Raw genomic sequence first — 16,651 nt, forward strand, 5'->3', positions numbered from 1 at the left:
GTTTAAGCACCGTTGTACTCTCATGCATTTGATAAAACTTCAAACTTCAATAAATTACAACCAACAATTGCTTACTTTCGCCAAATGGAAAAAAATATTGTGCTCTCTGGCATTTTCCATTTTTATTAACCAAATACCAGATAATAGTGTGTGTGCTCATAAAATATCCTTGGCGTGCGGATCAAAATAAAATATCCTTGGAGTAGGTCAGCACCTTGCTAAAATATCCCAATGGTGTATAAATAGCCATTTGAACCCTCGTCACCACTCACTACGCATAAGAATTCCCTAATACACTACACAAGCTCCAGATATATACTATACTGGTGCTGCAAAAAGTTCACACTCGTATATCACGATGCCTACCACTTTGTCTTCAGTTTTTCTCCCGCTTCTCAGCCGCTACGCGACTCCTACGCCCGCTTTAGGTGCCCTGGAGCCTAAAATAATTCTAAAGAATTCACGGTCTCTACACCCGGTTTCCCCTATGTATCATTCGATATCTCTGCCAGTACCGTTACGAGGTCCGCTCCCGCTATTTAGTACCTTGGTTCCAAACTTCACGATCGAGGGAGAGTCGACAGAGATCATGGAGTTCACTTGCGAAGATTTCAAGGTGGGAAAATGCAAAGGACAGAAGTTGGTGGATGGGGTAATCATGCCACTGGTGCTGCAGCCACCGGAGGAGTCAAAGAACAGTACTAATGATATGCCGTCCCTCCTCCTGGCACTTGAGAAAAATAACGACTGGTTTAAGCAAATGATCATAAAAAACGGCGCCGTTCTGCTCCGAGGATTTAACTTGAGGAACGCCGAGGATTTCAATGACGTCGTGCAAACCTTCCGATGGGATCATGTCCCTTACATAGGACCGGCGCTTAGGACGAGTGTTTTCAAACAAATTTGGACGGCCAATGAGGGGCCCCTATCTGAGACCATTGCTTTCCATCATGAGATGGTTCTGGTAAGCTTTGATTTTTAGAAAGTCTACGCCACCGCTCTCTTTCAGTATCGCTACCTCACTGCACACAATATTACCATCCAAAAACGTTTTGAACGGTCCAAATTTTAAAATAACTCTTTTAGGAAAGAGTTTAACCCTTTCCTGAAAGAGTTTGTTTTCTAAAATCCAGACTATTGATTGCCCAAACAGATTGTGAAATTGAGCACTGCGGTGGGGCAGCGGTGAAAGAGAGCGGTGGACGTAGACTTTCTGATTTTTTTTTATTTTATCATCTTTGGTAAGCTCTTAGTTTGACTTTATCTTCATACATACTTTGGTGAAGCTTGAATGATTGAATCAAAACTCTTTCTATTTTTTCCTTGAAATTTTTATCTTGCATTCGAAATTTTTTTCTCATGCATGTGCTTTTAAAAAACATGTAGTATTATGCGGATTGGAAAACTATTTTGGAATCACTTGATGAAACCTTTCATGTCTATATTGACAATGCATTGTAAGTTTTTGAATAACAAGTGACCCTCTCATGTCATACATGATGAAATGAAAAGTGGTCGATCGATAGTTGTTTTAAATCATTACTTATTTTCTTGGAAAAACTATTTTCCGATTAGGAGTGTTCTCATATGATTTTAGGTGAGATTATGGCCCATTTATTTAAAATTTCTGGCTACGCCTTGGTCACACTCATTTACTTCTTGCACTTTAATGCCGTAGGCGCACGTGCAATGGGAGAATTATGCTGGACCTGGACCTCTAATGCCAATTTTATTTTATTTTTTTTTGACGAAAAATATAGATGAAGCCGTACCCCGAATACGTGATGTTTTTCTGTGAGGTACCACCGCCAGAAGGTGGTGAGACGCCAATAGGGCCAAGCTGTCGAGTGGCGGAGCGGATGATGGAGGAATTTCCAGAAGCAGTGAAAGAAATGGAGGAGAAAGGACTGAAATACACATTCAGAGTCCCCCCTCAGACCGAAGCGTTGACTTTTATTGGAAGAAGTTGGCCGGAGTTTTTGGGAAGTCCTGACCCTGCAGAGGCTGTGAAAAAGTATATAACAGTTCTCCTATCTATGATGTTACTTACACAGATTTAATTATGCGCATAAATTCATACTCCCTCCATTCCAAATTTCACACAAAAAATAACGTATTAGCACTAGTTTTTCCCAAAAACAACAATAAAAAAAAAAATTACAACAATTTAAAGATGTCATTGAGAATAAAAAATTGGTGTAGAATTTGATTTAAAAAAATCTCATAAATAAATTATGTTTTGCATGCAACATGCATGACTATCCAAAAATCTCAATTGTGACTTTCTCCCTACTTCAATTGGGTCCTCCAATCCACTAGTAGACTGTGATATTAGTCTGTCTAGAATTAATCGAGATACGCGCATACTTGTCCGGATATCTTGAGTTATCAAAAACAAATAATTAAGAAATTCGATCTTACTCTTGCAGGGCTAAGGCTAATGCAGATATAGACGTGGAGTGGCTACCGGACGGAAGCGCACACTTGACTCTGGCCCCGCGGCCTTTAACGATGGTGTTCGAGGGAAGAAAGGGAAGAAAGGTGTGGTTCAACTTGATCCACTTAATGTACAAAAAGGAAGTCGCCTCAGTGACGATGATGGATGGAACAGAGATACCGGAGAAAATAGTGAGAAGGATCGAAGAGATAATTGAAGAAGAGAGCATACAGTTCAGGTGGGAGAAGGGTGATGTTCTCTTCTTGGACAACTTGGCTGTGTACCATGGAAGAAGGCCCTCTCTTCCTCCTAGAAAAGTCCTTGTTGCTACTTGCAAAGTAGCTTCTGTATGAATTCCCAATTGCACGTTGTGGTCTTCATTGCGAGTGCTTTCGGATACATGATCATCATGCAATAAGGGGTTGTTTGTATTTTTCTTTTATCTTTTTGGTGATTAATGCAGGATGTCTCGGGTCAGCTCACGCAAACCTCGAAGTAATATTCCCCTACCACTACCCTTTCACAAGCATACGCGTGGGATGAGGTGGCACCAAGAGTTAGCAACAAAGAGAATCGAACCTAGGCCGGGACTACTTGGCCAATCCCTTGGGGTCAAGGGTTGTGTGTATGGCTTTTAGCTTAATCAGATTTTCCAATTTTCTTGTCACTTGTTATGTTTGGCACCTTGTGTGTTTTTTTTCTTTTTTCTTTTTTGGGCTTGTATTTGTATGCTTGTGCTACATTCTTCATTTTATTAGCAATATATGATATTCTCTGTAGTAGTTACGAGAGCGAATAGCAATGCTATGGAGAGGGGTAGACCCAAATTGACATTAAATGCAGTTGTGTGCAAAGATATGAGTATAATGAGTTTGTGTGAACAAGTGGCCCTTGACAGAGCTCAATGGAGGAAAATGATTTATATAACCGACCTCAAGTGATTGAGACATAAGGATCGGTTTGGTTATATGATATTCTCTGCTTCCCGAAAAATATATACAAGAAATGTAATTCAAATCCTTTGTGTTATATTTTTAAGGTATGATAATCTATAAACATCGGTAACAGAGCATGATGGTTTAATATATGTGAGAAGTGATTTCTATCCCAAAGGATAAATATGGAACTTACTTCAATGCCAAGGAACCTATATAAAACTGTCCAGGTTAACATTGAAGAAAACCATTACAAATACTACCAGTGACGGAGCCAGGACGTTAGTGTGAGACGGGCCGAATTAATTATTGTCTCCTCCAACCCGGGTTGACCGGATCATTTAGGCTGTGTTTAGGGCTCTTAGAAAGATCGCTTGTTAAGTGATGAAAAAGTCTAAACATATTTCTCTAGATTCTAACTAAAAAATCCATACAACTTCTGACCGCTATGCTATACGCTGTTAGTATAAAATGGTAGTGTTTATATATTTTAAGAGGGAATATACAAGTAGTGGTGTGGCCAATGCCTAAAACAGCAACGAACGGCCAAACTACACATTATTTTTGGGACAATTTGGAACATGGGAGGGGCCACAGATGCAGGATTTTCTGTGCCGAAAACTCATGTGCTTCTGTGTTGAAGAATTTTTCAGCCGTTGAATTTAAAACATAAAAAAATCACACAATCCAATGACCGAAAAATCATTGGGCAAAAAAGTTTTCGGGACAAAATATTAGACCATGGAGCCACAGCCCCCTCCATGCTTGGCTGTTGCTCCGTCCCCGAGCACTACCAATCATCTTATAATTTCAAATTCTTCTGATACAAAAATCAAGAAATAACATATCATTTCACATCAAAAAAAGTAGAAGAGAAATGCGGCAAACTGAATCAAATCCGAGCCCCAAAGCCCAAAACAACGTCAAAGAGTGATCTTTTTCTTTAAAAAATAATACTTCAATCGTCCCTTTTTCACTGTTAAGTATTTCATTTTTAATTGTCCCTCAATAATTGTCCATTTAAAAAATTATAGTTCGTAAAAATTAATATATTTTCCATTTTGCCCTTCTGATTAGATTTCAAAAAATCACATTAAGGAATCTGGTTGCATTAATTTTCAGACATGAACATCAAAGTGTTTAAGGGGAGGAAGGCAATTATGGAGAGTTACAATTTTGAAACTATAATGCCGTTCAAACAAAAAAGTGCGACAATGATAACTACATAAAAAATAGATTTACGGAGTTGGACAACATTTAGAAAGCAACGGAAGATTACCCGGAAATATTTTCAAAGCAAATTTCATTCGGGCAAGTTGGATATTTAAAAAAGCAACGGAAGATTAACCGGAAATACAGGTGACAAAAATTTGCATTCGAGCGTCCTGCAAATTTCTTGGATCGGTTCTTCTGTCCATTTCCAGAAATGTAGATGTAAATTCAAATCAGGACCGCTACTCAGCAACTTATATCTACCTGTATTTTTCATTTTCCATTTTTCACAATCTCAACCTGTTCACCTCTCAGATTTTATAGGTACCATCCCTTCACTCTTCAGCTTGTAAGAACCTTGTCAGAATACAAAGTACTTTAATAGACATTTCTTGGCAACAAGCTTCATATCCGGCAAGGGAAAAATCACAAGAAACAGGAAGAAGAAAATTATTACTACTAAGGAGAGAAATGACTAAAACATGTCAGATAAGACCACAACTACTAGTATTATTTTCCAATCAACAGCGTTACAAGCACAATCCCAAGTCCTTCATCTTTGTCGTCCATGGAGGCAAGTAAAGCTTCATTGTCTCCCAAAACTGGGTGGAGAACACCATACACTATCAAGCGCGAGTGGACATGCCTCGACCACGTCCCCTCCCCATATAGCCATAACCCCTTCCATAATAATTGCCTCGAGAACGACCACCACCACGGCCAGGCCACCTCCCACCTCGGCCGCCTCGATATCTTGAAAACTCACCAAATGTCTGTACCCAAGAAACAGCCAGCACCATGTTATCAGGGGTAAAAAAAAAAAAAAGCAATCCACCCCCTGCCTTTTCAACGAGTGGAGTGCATAAGCCCCCAGTGGAGTAAGTGCGAGAAAGATTCGTATCGTGCAAGTACAGCAATCAGGGGTCTGTGTTAGGCACAAGAAGCATGCTATGAGGGCGTTATCCATCCCACCAAGGGTCAACTGATTTGACATGAACCGTCCGTTTCAAAGGTTTCAAAGGGCTCGTTGAGCAGATCAGTCATCTAGATATTTTCTATTTGTCCAACAATGTCACTAAATAATCAGATCACATGTCTTGAAAATAATGGACCACTAGAATGATTTTGAATGCTCTCCAACCATATATGGTCATCAATGTGCAATCCAAGTAATCTTTCACATCGCTTACTACTTGATTGGGCGGAGAAAATGAACAATTCTAATCAAATCAACAGACCTGAAGTGGGCCCGATAGAGCCCTCACAGCATTTGTGTTGGGCAATAGACAACTGAAGAGTTCCCAATCTGTAAGTGTGGGAAGAAAAAAAGAAAAGCAATCTTACCTCAGTGTCTATCTTCATTTGCTCAGAAAACCTAGTTCTCCCATTATTCGATGCTTGATCAAGTGCATTGCAGGATAGAGTATCAAAAAAGTCATCCTTATTGTAAATGGGCTACATAAAACCAAAGAAGGGCCAAATGTTATATAAGAATATCAGAAAAGGATAACAAAATATATTCACTCACAGAAGTTTAATATAGCATAAAAAGTAAAAGAACGGGATGATTATCTCACTTTAGTCTCGCATTTCGGTGATTCGGCATTCTCTTCGTCTTGATAATCATCTTCATCGCTGCCAATCCCATCTCCTTCTATGTTCTTCAGATGGGATCTGTTACTTTTGCCAAGATGACCCCATACTTCATCCTTTTTGAATTTCTCGTTCATTGCCATAAAATCAAAATCCTCAGCAAATCTGGTCACTGACCGTGAACTCTGCATGCAAAATGTTAGAATTTCATGGCGTCAAAACCCCAAAGCCACAATGATTACAGTACCATACAGGCTTCACAAATTAATTGCCATGAATTAATCATAAAAAATATCCAAAAACAGGAAGAATTATTCATAGAAAAATTACAAACTGCTCGGGTAGGTCACATGGACTCGGGTACGGATGTCGGGTGCAGGTACGTGCCTAAATATTGGATTCATCTAATTTCCTTTTCAATGATAAGGGGACATGACGGAATATTCAAAAACCTTAGTTCTCCAGGCACGTACGACTATATCCAACAAAATTGACAATACTTTGAACCTATATTGGATCAAGTCGATAAGACAAAGATATCAATCGGGCCCATTAAGCAAGACATATGAACCCTCCCTCTCTCTCCCCCTCCCCTCCCTCCCTCCTTCTCCCTCCCCGTACCTCCCTCCCTTTGTATGTGGTAAGACATATGAATAGGGAAAACCCATCCAAAACAGAGTTTGGATGCCATCAAAATTATGCTAATCTGACAACTTCCAATCACCCCTTCATTTTCAATATCTACACCCTAGGATAGTTTAAATACAAACTGCTCCTCCTGAATAAGTCAACAACTCTCAAAGTCCTAAAGAGAGAAAGAGGACCAGCCAAATCACCAGTTTTCAAGCTACCACCAAAATGTACTTCAGTCTAGTATCTGTATCCTAATACTCAACACCCTAATAATGGACCCAGAAACTGGTTTTGAAACTAATACATTGAAAGAAAAATGAAAGTGCACTTGTTAATATTACTCATAGGAACGTTGTTTATAGGTGAGAACCTTTGAAGGAAACTAAAACCAACATTTTCCGTAATAAGATAAAAGTCATTTGAACACAGCCAACCAAACTGTACCAAAATCACAAAAACTACTTACTAACAGAGAGACAGGTGTACATGTTGTCAGTTATCAAGTCACACTAGTTAATATCAAATCTCACATGAGACTACCACTAACCACTCACGACTCAATCATAAAATTAACTACAGTTGCTGGGGCACAAAAATGAATGCAATCATGGCTGCAGCCCGCTTATATCTAATGTATATTGACTCTCCCCTACATAAAGAAAAAAAAAATACACTAATACAACGATTTTAATGGCTTGATTTCCTGCAAGAGATGATGAGTTCAACCAAACAATACAAGCACGTATGTAAAAGTATAACTTATGTGCAATATTGTATGCCAGGACACTCTTCCATATGATACGAGGGTTATAATTGCACAACTAACTTCACTGAGTTAGTCCATCTGAAATTAATATGTTACCCATTGGACATTTGTTTTGACAAACAAAATTGAAAGCTAACTTCACCGAAAATTTCAAGTTACCAACTTGGTTTTTTTTTTTTTTTAAATGAACTCCTTGTCCAAATTCCAAGTAGAACAACACATTACCGTGGGTCCTCTTCCCCTTTCACGCCCTCGGTAGTAGCCCTGAGGCCCCTGACGACTTTGAAAGGAAGCTCCATTGAACTAAGGGAAAAAGACAAAAAGACGTGTCAATAGCCCTTATAAGCACTGATTACGCAAGTATCAATCAACTCTCATTCTGCAATGAATAATTTGGTTACATTGCATACTATAAAAACATGAAATTAACAGAACTAAATTCCGCAACAAATACTTTGTTGTAACTACACCGGCATACATAAAAACTTAACACAAAGTAGCAACAATAAAGTATTGAAGAACAAAAGAACGCATGCCTATTCAAATTGCTTGGAAAGGGGGTAGCAAAATGTATCAGTCCTGGACAACCAAGGGCATGAAGCGAAATGCAATCATATATGCATCCATATTCCTCTTTAATGATTGGAGTAGCCAGTGGAATGTGCTTTAGCTATGTTGTTTTCCGATGAATGTGGTTATTGTAATAAAAATGAAGGGCATTCCCACTTGGATGGGAGAAACCAGAACCTAGGGGGTGGGAGAGGATTAATAAATAAGATCAGGATTATACATGGGATGAGGACCCCTTTTGGCCACCACGTGAAGTTTGAGGCAATGGCAATAATGGTGGTTGAGCTTCTGTCGGGACCGGTGCTGACACTTCAGATGATGAAGACACTTGAACAACCTCCACATCCTTCTGCGTTGTTGGTGAAGACTGAGATGATGAAACTGCAGTCAGTCCAGACTGCAACAACTGACCAGGGGTAACAAGTGAACGTGTTGGTGTTCCTGTCTGACTTGAACCGGAACTCCCTAGAATAATAGAGGACATGGGTTGAGAGAGGGCCTGATATGGAAAAGTTGGACCAGAAGTGGCATTGGGCTTGTTAGAAATTGGCAGTAAAACAGCGTTTGTTTCTGGAGCTGATGCAATCAAAGTAGAAAGTGCAGGCAAATTAGTACTCAGTGTTGTTGTAGGCGGGGCCACAATAGGAACCTTGCTTTGGGTGGAAATAGGTAATGTTTCAGGAGCTAGAGTACTAGATGGCGCTGGAGGCAGGGCAGATGACAGAGTTGAAGGTGGCAATGATGTAGATGCCAAGTTAAGCAAATTGGTACTGGGATTAGCAGTAAACAGAGGTGAGGGATATTCTGGTAAATTTGAACCTGGTAGGTTAGATGTTCCAGGTTGCAAGGAGGAATTGAATCCAGAATACTGCATTGGTGGCTGCATCGAAGGAGGCATTGATAGTCCATGTGGCGGCCGAAGCAAAGATTGCTGGTGCAACTGAGGTAGCCCATTTGGAGGCCCATAAAACCCTTGCCAATACATTGGCATAGGTAATCCACTGCCATTAGCACCAGGAGGAGTGGGTGATGGTCCCCAGGACCCTAGATTCCCCCCAGGTTGATACAAAGGCAAACCACCTTGGAAACTTGACCCTGGATGTGCCAGCTGTGGAGTATGGGAGCTAAGATCTGTCAAAGACCCAGTAACTGCAGAAGGGTAGCTAGTAGATGTAGAAGCAGGTCGAGAATAGTGAGACTGCATGAGAAGTCAGGAAGAGTTTAGAGACTATTTAACAATTTAATACGCCACTTTTTTAAAAGTAAAACAATACATCACATATGCAATTGTCTTCCATCAGATCACCTGAATAATTGCTGGATCATTGTTTATGGGTGGGGAAGTTTGAACAGGAGGATTAGATTTAACCTGTAGATCCTGCAAACACACAGAAAGTTTACGCCAAGGTATAGCTAATAGCCTGATTCCATCAATAGAGAAAGCCGCATGCATAAAGGGAAAGAATCCTCTTGATGCAAACACTATGAAGGTCAACCCTAAAAATATATTTCTGATTGCAATTGACCCAGCATTTAAGCACAAGGACCAAAATTTCCACAACCATATTGCATACAACTAGCGTTTTATTGCGTGATAGACAGTTGATATTGTATTTCACATAACAGTTAAAAGTTTCTAAGTTTGTAAGGTGTGGTAACTTTATACCAAATATAATATGAGAAAGTGTTGGGGACATGAGAGGATCTTTCATGTGCTTGTGTGAACAAATCTAAACGAAGAACAAAATTCGTTACCAATGAACCAGATGGAAAGAAATTCGTTACCGTTGAACCAGGGGATAACGTAATTACAGGAATTCAACCAATGGTAAAACAAGAAGACAACAACAATAAAAATACCAGAATCATCTAGTCCCCAACCATTGGGGTTATAGTCGGGGGAGTATTGGACACAGACTAACTTTCAACAATATATGCACAAAGTAGCTGCTCTCATAATACCACTGAAACGATGGCCACCCATACCTCCAAGAACAGAGGAGCAATGGTACAACAAGAAGAGCTTCTCAAAAAGGGAGAATAACCAATAAACATCCTCCTAATCAGGCATAGGTTCCACAAAAATACCTTGATATCACTTCCGCGGAACAGTATGTACTCGTAAACCTTGTCACTAGGAGGAACTTGTGGACCATCTTTCTTTCGTCCTTCCGTTCCAAATGATCTCACTGCCTCAATGCAAAAAATTAGTTAGGCAATCATAGACTCATACAGCTGAAAACTTAGATAACTACGCCAAAAATATTACAATTGTCATCATATTCACAATCTCTTGAAACTAGCACAACTAACTAGTATATTTTGCAATCCCTGGTTGTAAAAACTTCAAACTTGTGGACTAGAAAATGATGTGGCTTAACCATTCCAAATAGATAAAGGTCAAATTTCAAATTTCTCAAGAGTTTTATGATGCAAAGTAATCTAATTTCAAATGTAACACTAGCTTGCAGATAGGTTTGTACAAGACACTTAAATCTTAATTTCTTTTACTTTGACCAGGTTGACATGTTCATAAGTACCCCTTCCCCAACAAAATAAAAGCCACATCATAAGGAATATAGCATGGACCTCTCTAGTCTCTAGTGTCTAAATATTAGTTGCGGGAACCTCCTCTCAGAATGGCAAATTCACTACAGAACCTTGCTCTCATACTCCCAAGTCAAACTCTCCTAGGAATCAAAGGAGTTCACTACCGAATAGGATAGAACCTCTTAGGCATGTTAATTGGAAAGAAACAAAAGTAAAAGATACCAAGTAAGAGACAATGTGAAGTAATGACAAGCTACTAGAAAAAATAAATACGAAAAAACAATATATGAAGTTGAAACAATAATTGATAGTCACTTAAATTCGCAAAAACAATATCTGAAGTTGACACAAATTCTGAATAATCAATATTTTACTGGTGTACATATTTAAAATTTTATATTTATGAATTATTCCTACACGCTCCCCGGCGCTCCCAAAGGGGAGCTTCTATGCTCGTTCGCAAGCCCGCCTGCTTCGTGAAACTATGGTCTAACTTAACTAACAACACTACTTACAAGTTACAATGTTAGTAGTAAATAAACATATGTTTAACAAATAAACCAAGGCAAACATATGAGGACGACAAATTTACTCCCAGAGTAGCTAAAATTACCCACTGCTTCAAAACATAAGGCTGCGTTTGGATGTACGTGAATTTCAATGAAGGAGCTTGACAGTATCTTTCGATTTTATCAGCCTCGATCAAGATTTGGTAGTTGACATCTGGATTATGACAATGAGTTTCGAGCTTCGGTTATGATGATGGATGTGAGATGACTATTTAATGAGAGTAATACAAAGTCCTTCGTGTTAAACATTGTAGCTATATGCCTCTCTTACAACCCATCCCCTCCTCCAGTTTCACAAGCCACCTATAACTAAAAGCCTAAAGCCTTACTTGCATTCGTTAGCATGCAACCAAAATTAGCCACAGCAACCATTTACATCATCTCATCCTAAAGCCCAAAACTTCATAATGTACACGAATCCATATTCAAGCAACAAATTCATGGCGTAAAAACCAAACTAATTCACGTACAATTAGGTTAACAAATTACGAAAGGAAAATAAATGAATAAACGAAATCCCGATGAAAGAATTACCGTTTTGCAATCCAATACTGGACTCGTCAGTGTTGATGTTGTACAAAACGCCCTCGTACCGCATTTCACTCTTGGATGTCAAGCTAATCAAACTCCCGACGTACGAATCGGCCGATGAACTAGAAGATCTAGAGGCCTCTGCCGCCATACTTGCAGCAGCTGCGTTGGTTGTCGAGCGAGAAATCGAACAGCGAACTCCGACTACTTGTTTAGGGAGAGAAGGGAAAAAGACTCGAATCTCGTTCTCTTGGAAGAGAGAAAGGGAAATATTGGATTTTTGTGGTCTGATCTTGTAGGGTTTCCCCCGATTTATATAATAATAATAATAATAATACGAACCTTTATTTTTATTAGAAGCGGTTTGAGAATATAAGGGTGTTTCAAACATAATAATATCTAGTAAAGCAGAAATAAATAATAGTAAAAAATAAAATCTTATGAAACGGGACCTAAATTGAATATTGGTAATATATTGACCAATTCATTCAATTTTTGATTCTGCAAATTCAAATTTTCAAAACCAAATTTTGATGGTACGCTTTGTTAAGAAAAAAACATACTAGACGACTTAAATTATTTGTGTTACGACCCCAAGGTGGATATCAAGTAGTCTGGGTGTATATTTTAGAGCATCTCCGGCTTTGACCCATTTTAAGACTCAAATTTAAAAATGGGGCAAAAATCGCAAAAATCTCTCTCCAATGTTTGATCCAAACATTTTCCCATTTTGGGTTTTATCCATTTTTTTGCCCAAATCTGAGACAACTTTTGCCTTGACCCATTTCTCCAACGGCTAGTTAGAGAGAGAGAAAGAGGGAGATGTGTAAAATTTGGGTTTGATAGTTGGAGATGTGTCTACTTAAAATGGGTTTTTACCCAAAATTTGACTCAAATTTAAGAAAAAATATAGGTGAAGGCTGGAGATGCTCTTAGTATACCTAGATGGTGCATCCATAGTTTTTTGTTTTTTTTTTCAGATTATACTCAGCAACTACCTCAAATACCCCTCCGGCAACACTAAAACTCCCAGAATCGTAGAGCAATCCCAGCTACACTGCACTCCCCCACACAACAGTATGAGGTGTTTTTTTTTTTTTTTTTGTGTGGTGTTTTATGAGTTTTGTTTTTATGAATTATTGATTTTTCGAGTTTTTTTATCTTGAGTCAAAATTTGTGAATTATTGATTCGTCGTGTCGAGACGAATCAATTATGACTTTTGTCTAAATACTTTTTGAAATGTAAAAAATAAAGCTCAAAAAGCTTTGACTTTTCAAAATTAACTGGATAAAATTAAAAAAAATTAAAAATTTTGGAATTCTCATGTTTAAAAAAAATCAATAATTCACATAAGCTTGAAACAAAACTAATAAACACCATTTAAAACAATGCTTGAGTCAGATTGGGGAAAACGACTGCTCAAAAAGAAGGCGGCAAAGACACCAGCGTGCTCTCCGATTCTTCTGTTATTCAAACGGATTCCCCTTTACCCACGCATTCATAGCGACTCATTGGATGATATTGCATTCGGTCGGGCTAGGCGGCAATGGAGAGGAAAGACCAGGCTGCGTTTCAAAGCCAACGTTACAGTAATACTCGCACTATAGTCCATTCAGCATGGTCTTAGTCTTGAAAGTTGTGGGATGGTTTCACTGCATTTGGTAGTAGGTGTGCCTGTGATCGATGACATTGCAAAGGGTGTCGTCCGAGAGGGAAATTGAGGAAACGAGATCTGAAAGGCGTGGAATAGAAACAGAAAAGCAGGATGTTGCTTCGTAAGCAAAGAAACTTGAAACGCAACGACATGGAAATGCAGAGAGATATTGGCCAGCTTCGTGTTCTCAGCAAGAAGCTTCTAAGGATGTAAAATTTGCCAAGGAAAGAAGCACATTTCAGAATTCTCAAGTTGTCCCCTAATAGACTTACTGGGCATGATTCTACTCAGCATTTCGAGTCACCTCTGTCTCCCCGTGGAGGTCAGTAGAGCTAGAAAATCGGTTTTGACAAGCATGAATGTTGATATAGAAGAAGCAAGATGAAAAGGGACCAGAGCCATCCCGTGGGTTTGCTAATGACTCGATCATTTTATGTTCAACGAGTTTGCGTCCAGTAAAGCCCAAGATTTTCCAGAAGATTCCTTGCATCCAGAGCTGAGAAAACTGAAAGGTTATTCACTATAGAATGCACTCTGTCAAGGAAAAGGTAGAAGATGCCAAGGTTTTTCTCTTCTTGGGGAGACTTTGGATGGCCCAAAGCTTCATGAACCGCTGCCAAATGATTATGCTCATATCAGTTCCAGCAATGCTTAAAATGCTGCTGCCACCAGTTCAAGGAAACGGATGTTGATGTCTGTAAAAGTACTGAGAGTGTCGCGACAGGAGGGCTTAGAAAGAGGCGGCATAATCGGCAGATGGTTGCTCCTGCCATGCAAAATGCAGAGGAGAAACACTATAATCTCAGGCGACACAAGGCGTAAGTGCCAATTAAGCTTGTAATTTTTCTATATGTCAAACCTCAACTATATACGCAGAGTGTATGTCTGGTCCTTGTTTGAATGGATATTCTGTCTTCTTGGTTCCATTTCTGTTTCTTTCTTTTCTTTTCATTTTTTGCATTTGAAGGGAGAATTGCTGAGTGGTTAAAAAAAAACGCAGTGTAAAACTGTTGACGAAACAGCTCAAGAAGTAATATTATTTTGTTTCTCTTTGATATTTATTATTCAACTGAAATCCAATGGAAAAAAGTAGTGATTGATGTATGTGTCTATCAACTCCGAATAGTGTGATCAATCTCAAATTTTCGATAACCAGTTCCACTTCATATTCTTTCACTATGAAAGCGATTCTTGTAAAAATCTCCTTACGCTATTGTGTAGCTCAGAGTGTGCCAGCATGGAATTCATGGTTTGGAACCTTTTAGGAATCAGAGGTCACCTGATTTAATTCATGTGCCACCAAACTCAGCATAAAGTTGCTCGAACTAAGAGACCATGTTCCCCCTTTACGATTTGGGAGTCGGTTGGCAAAAATCCCTTCCCTGATTACTAATAGCGATATTTTGTTTGAGAAGTTGAACAGTATTTACATGCTGTCCTATTTTGTGTATTCTTTTCTTTCTCTTTTTCTGGGTTATGCTTTTGCTGTCATTGTAGATTACCCCAGTCAATAATCCGTTCATAGACCAATTTTGGAGGGGTACTTAATTGATACTTAAAGAAGGAATTGGAATGAAAAATAAACCAATTGCTTAATAAAGATATAATTTCCAAGGTGTATCAGGTTGGAAGCTAGGCAGTTAATGTGGGAAGTTGTCAGGATTCTAGTGTATATTCAAACGTTTTTCTTCCTTTGTAGAGGCAATTGCTATGCTTCAAGCTCTAAGGTGGGCTAAGAGTGGGGGTTATTTACACTTGGAAGTGCTAACTGATTCCGTGCAGGTGGTTTGGGCTGTTCAACGTATGGAGGAGGCGGATATTATGATTCACAATGTTATTGGAGATATTAGGCAAATTGTGTTGGCTTTTGAGTATGTTCTTGTATCAAAGGTGACTTGTGAGGGATGCCCATAACATTGCTCAAGGAAATCTTCATAATGTATTATTTGGTGGTTAATGTAATAATATCTTTCATTTCCTCCAAAAAAAGAAAAGATATATTGAATATCTTCTGCTTGAATAGGTATGTTATCGAATCGGTTAAATTATCTTAACTTCACCAATCTGGGAATGGAATCTAGCATTGACTTGGTTACTGAAAGAAAACATGATACAGTGCAGGAATTTCCATGGAAGCTCAAGCTTCAGCTGATACAAAGAAAAAAGAGGGCTGTGACACTGTGGAAGCATTATAAAACCTTGAAGTCGCTTCACTATTGTTACTTGGAGGTGCTAATGCAAATGGCAATATAACTCTGTGTCAGGAGTTATTATCTGACAACGTTGTCAGGGTGAATATGTTGTTTCCCTCAGTTTTACAACTTTCTTTTTAATTCCTTTTTCAGTTTACTCGTTTTGTAATGCAGTTCAAGATTGTGGTAGAGGTTGATGACAGTGTAGATGTAGCAAGTTGGTTGAAAATCGATGTTTAAGTTACAAGGGTAATTGTACGTTGAATTATGAAAGTCAAGTTCATTCCTTGAGAGTGACCAGGGCGACAATGACGATGGTGATGATGAGGCAGCGCATACTGGTGTAGTGTCTATGGGAAAGAGAGAGTTGAAATATTTCTCGACGTGACCATATCATTCTTTCCGAGATTTCTTGAAAATTGTGCGTTTATTTTGGGGTGAAGTGTCCTCTTTCTATGAGCTATTTATAACGGCACAGCCTGGTTGATTTTTGTTTCAGCTGCAAGTCATAGTACAATTTGGCACTTTTGTTGGATTGTTTCCCAGTTTTCTTGAAAATTGTACTAATTGTGGGGTCTAATTTTGTTTGTTTGTTTCACGCAGATCCTGTCCAAAGTTGATAGTCGTCATTGCTCATCAGGGATGGAAAGTTTTGTCCTTTCAAATGCTGATCAATGCAGTGCATATATGTACTACTGTTGCCTGGTAAGTTTTCCTTATTCTTGGTAAGAACAAGTTATTGCTCACTTGTGGATTATTGTTGCTGTCCTTATACCTTGGGTTCTTGTGTCCTTCAATCATAGTCCTCTGATCAATTTCACTATTGTTGCGATAACTTAAGTTGATCATCTGTTTATTCAAGAATAGAGTGCATCAGCATTTGTTTGAAGAAGCGGGAAAACCTCGGATAGGTTCTCCCCTTCCCCATTCCTTTTTGTACAAGGATCGATACAGTTTTAGAATGACGCTGAAGACTCTCGAGCAGCCTGTTTTGATATATTCTCCTCT

At 38.9% G+C, this 16,651-nt stretch overlaps 2 protein-coding genes across 3 annotated transcripts; one reads left to right on the top strand and one right to left on the bottom strand.

Moving 5' to 3' along the window:
- Window positions 1-270: 270 nt before the first annotated feature.
- On the top strand, window positions 271-3,111 carry LOC131301408 (clavaminate synthase-like protein At3g21360). Its single transcript, XM_058327704.1, has 3 exons — window positions 271-964; window positions 1,761-2,014; window positions 2,430-3,111. Exons 1-3 carry the CDS (start codon window positions 359-361, stop codon window positions 2,788-2,790), a joined length of 1,221 nt encoding a protein of 406 aa, XP_058183687.1. The 5' UTR covers window positions 271-358; the 3' UTR covers window positions 2,791-3,111.
- Window positions 3,112-4,900: 1,789 nt separating this feature from the next.
- On the bottom strand, window positions 4,901-12,142 carry LOC131301275 (protein decapping 5). 2 transcript variants are annotated; one of them, XM_058327461.1, is made up of 8 exons: window positions 11,800-12,142; window positions 10,235-10,335; window positions 9,453-9,524; window positions 8,367-9,344; window positions 7,802-7,879; window positions 6,162-6,362; window positions 5,929-6,039; window positions 4,901-5,357 (listed from the first exon to the last, which is right to left on the bottom strand). In XM_058327461.1, the coding sequence occupies exons 1-8, from the start codon at window positions 11,945-11,947 to the stop codon at window positions 5,211-5,213; spliced, it is 1,836 nt and encodes a 611-aa protein (XP_058183444.1). In that variant the 5' UTR covers window positions 11,948-12,142; the 3' UTR covers window positions 4,901-5,210. The 2 variants fall into 2 exon arrangements, with proteins under 2 accessions (XP_058183444.1, XP_058183445.1); XM_058327462.1 differs by lacking the exon at window positions 7,802-7,879 and having other exon boundaries at window positions 11,800-12,106.
- Window positions 12,143-16,651: the final 4,509 nt, after the last annotated feature.

The sequence above is a fragment of the Rhododendron vialii genome, chromosome 9a, assembly GCF_030253575.1.
Source record: "Rhododendron vialii isolate Sample 1 chromosome 9a, ASM3025357v1".
Taxonomy (NCBI): Eukaryota; Viridiplantae; Streptophyta; class Magnoliopsida; order Ericales; family Ericaceae; genus Rhododendron; species Rhododendron vialii.

Excerpts from the sequence above, each read along its gene's own strand:
- LOC131301408 (XM_058327704.1), top strand. The coding sequence starts at position 359 with ATGCCTACCACTTTGTCTTCAGTTTTTCTCCCGCTTCTCAGCCGCTAC. Across the intron at positions 965-1,760 it reads TCCATCATGAGATGGTTCTG|ATGAAGCCGTACCCCGAATA; the intron begins GTAAGCTTTGAT and ends CGAAAAATATAG. Across the intron at positions 2,015-2,429 it reads CCTGCAGAGGCTGTGAAAAA|GGCTAAGGCTAATGCAGATA; the intron begins GTATATAACAGT and ends TTACTCTTGCAG.
- LOC131301275 (XM_058327461.1), bottom strand. The coding sequence starts at position 11,947 with ATGGCGGCAGAGGCCTCTAGATCTTCTAGTTCATCGGCCGATTCGTAC. Across the intron at positions 10,336-11,799 it reads CAGTATTGGATTGCAAAACG|TGAGATCATTTGGAACGGAA; the intron begins GTAATTCTTTCA and ends GCATTGAGGCAG. Across the intron at positions 5,358-5,928 it reads AAATGAAGATAGACACTGAG|ACATTTGGTGAGTTTTCAAG; the intron begins GTAAGATTGCTT and ends TCTTGGGTACAG.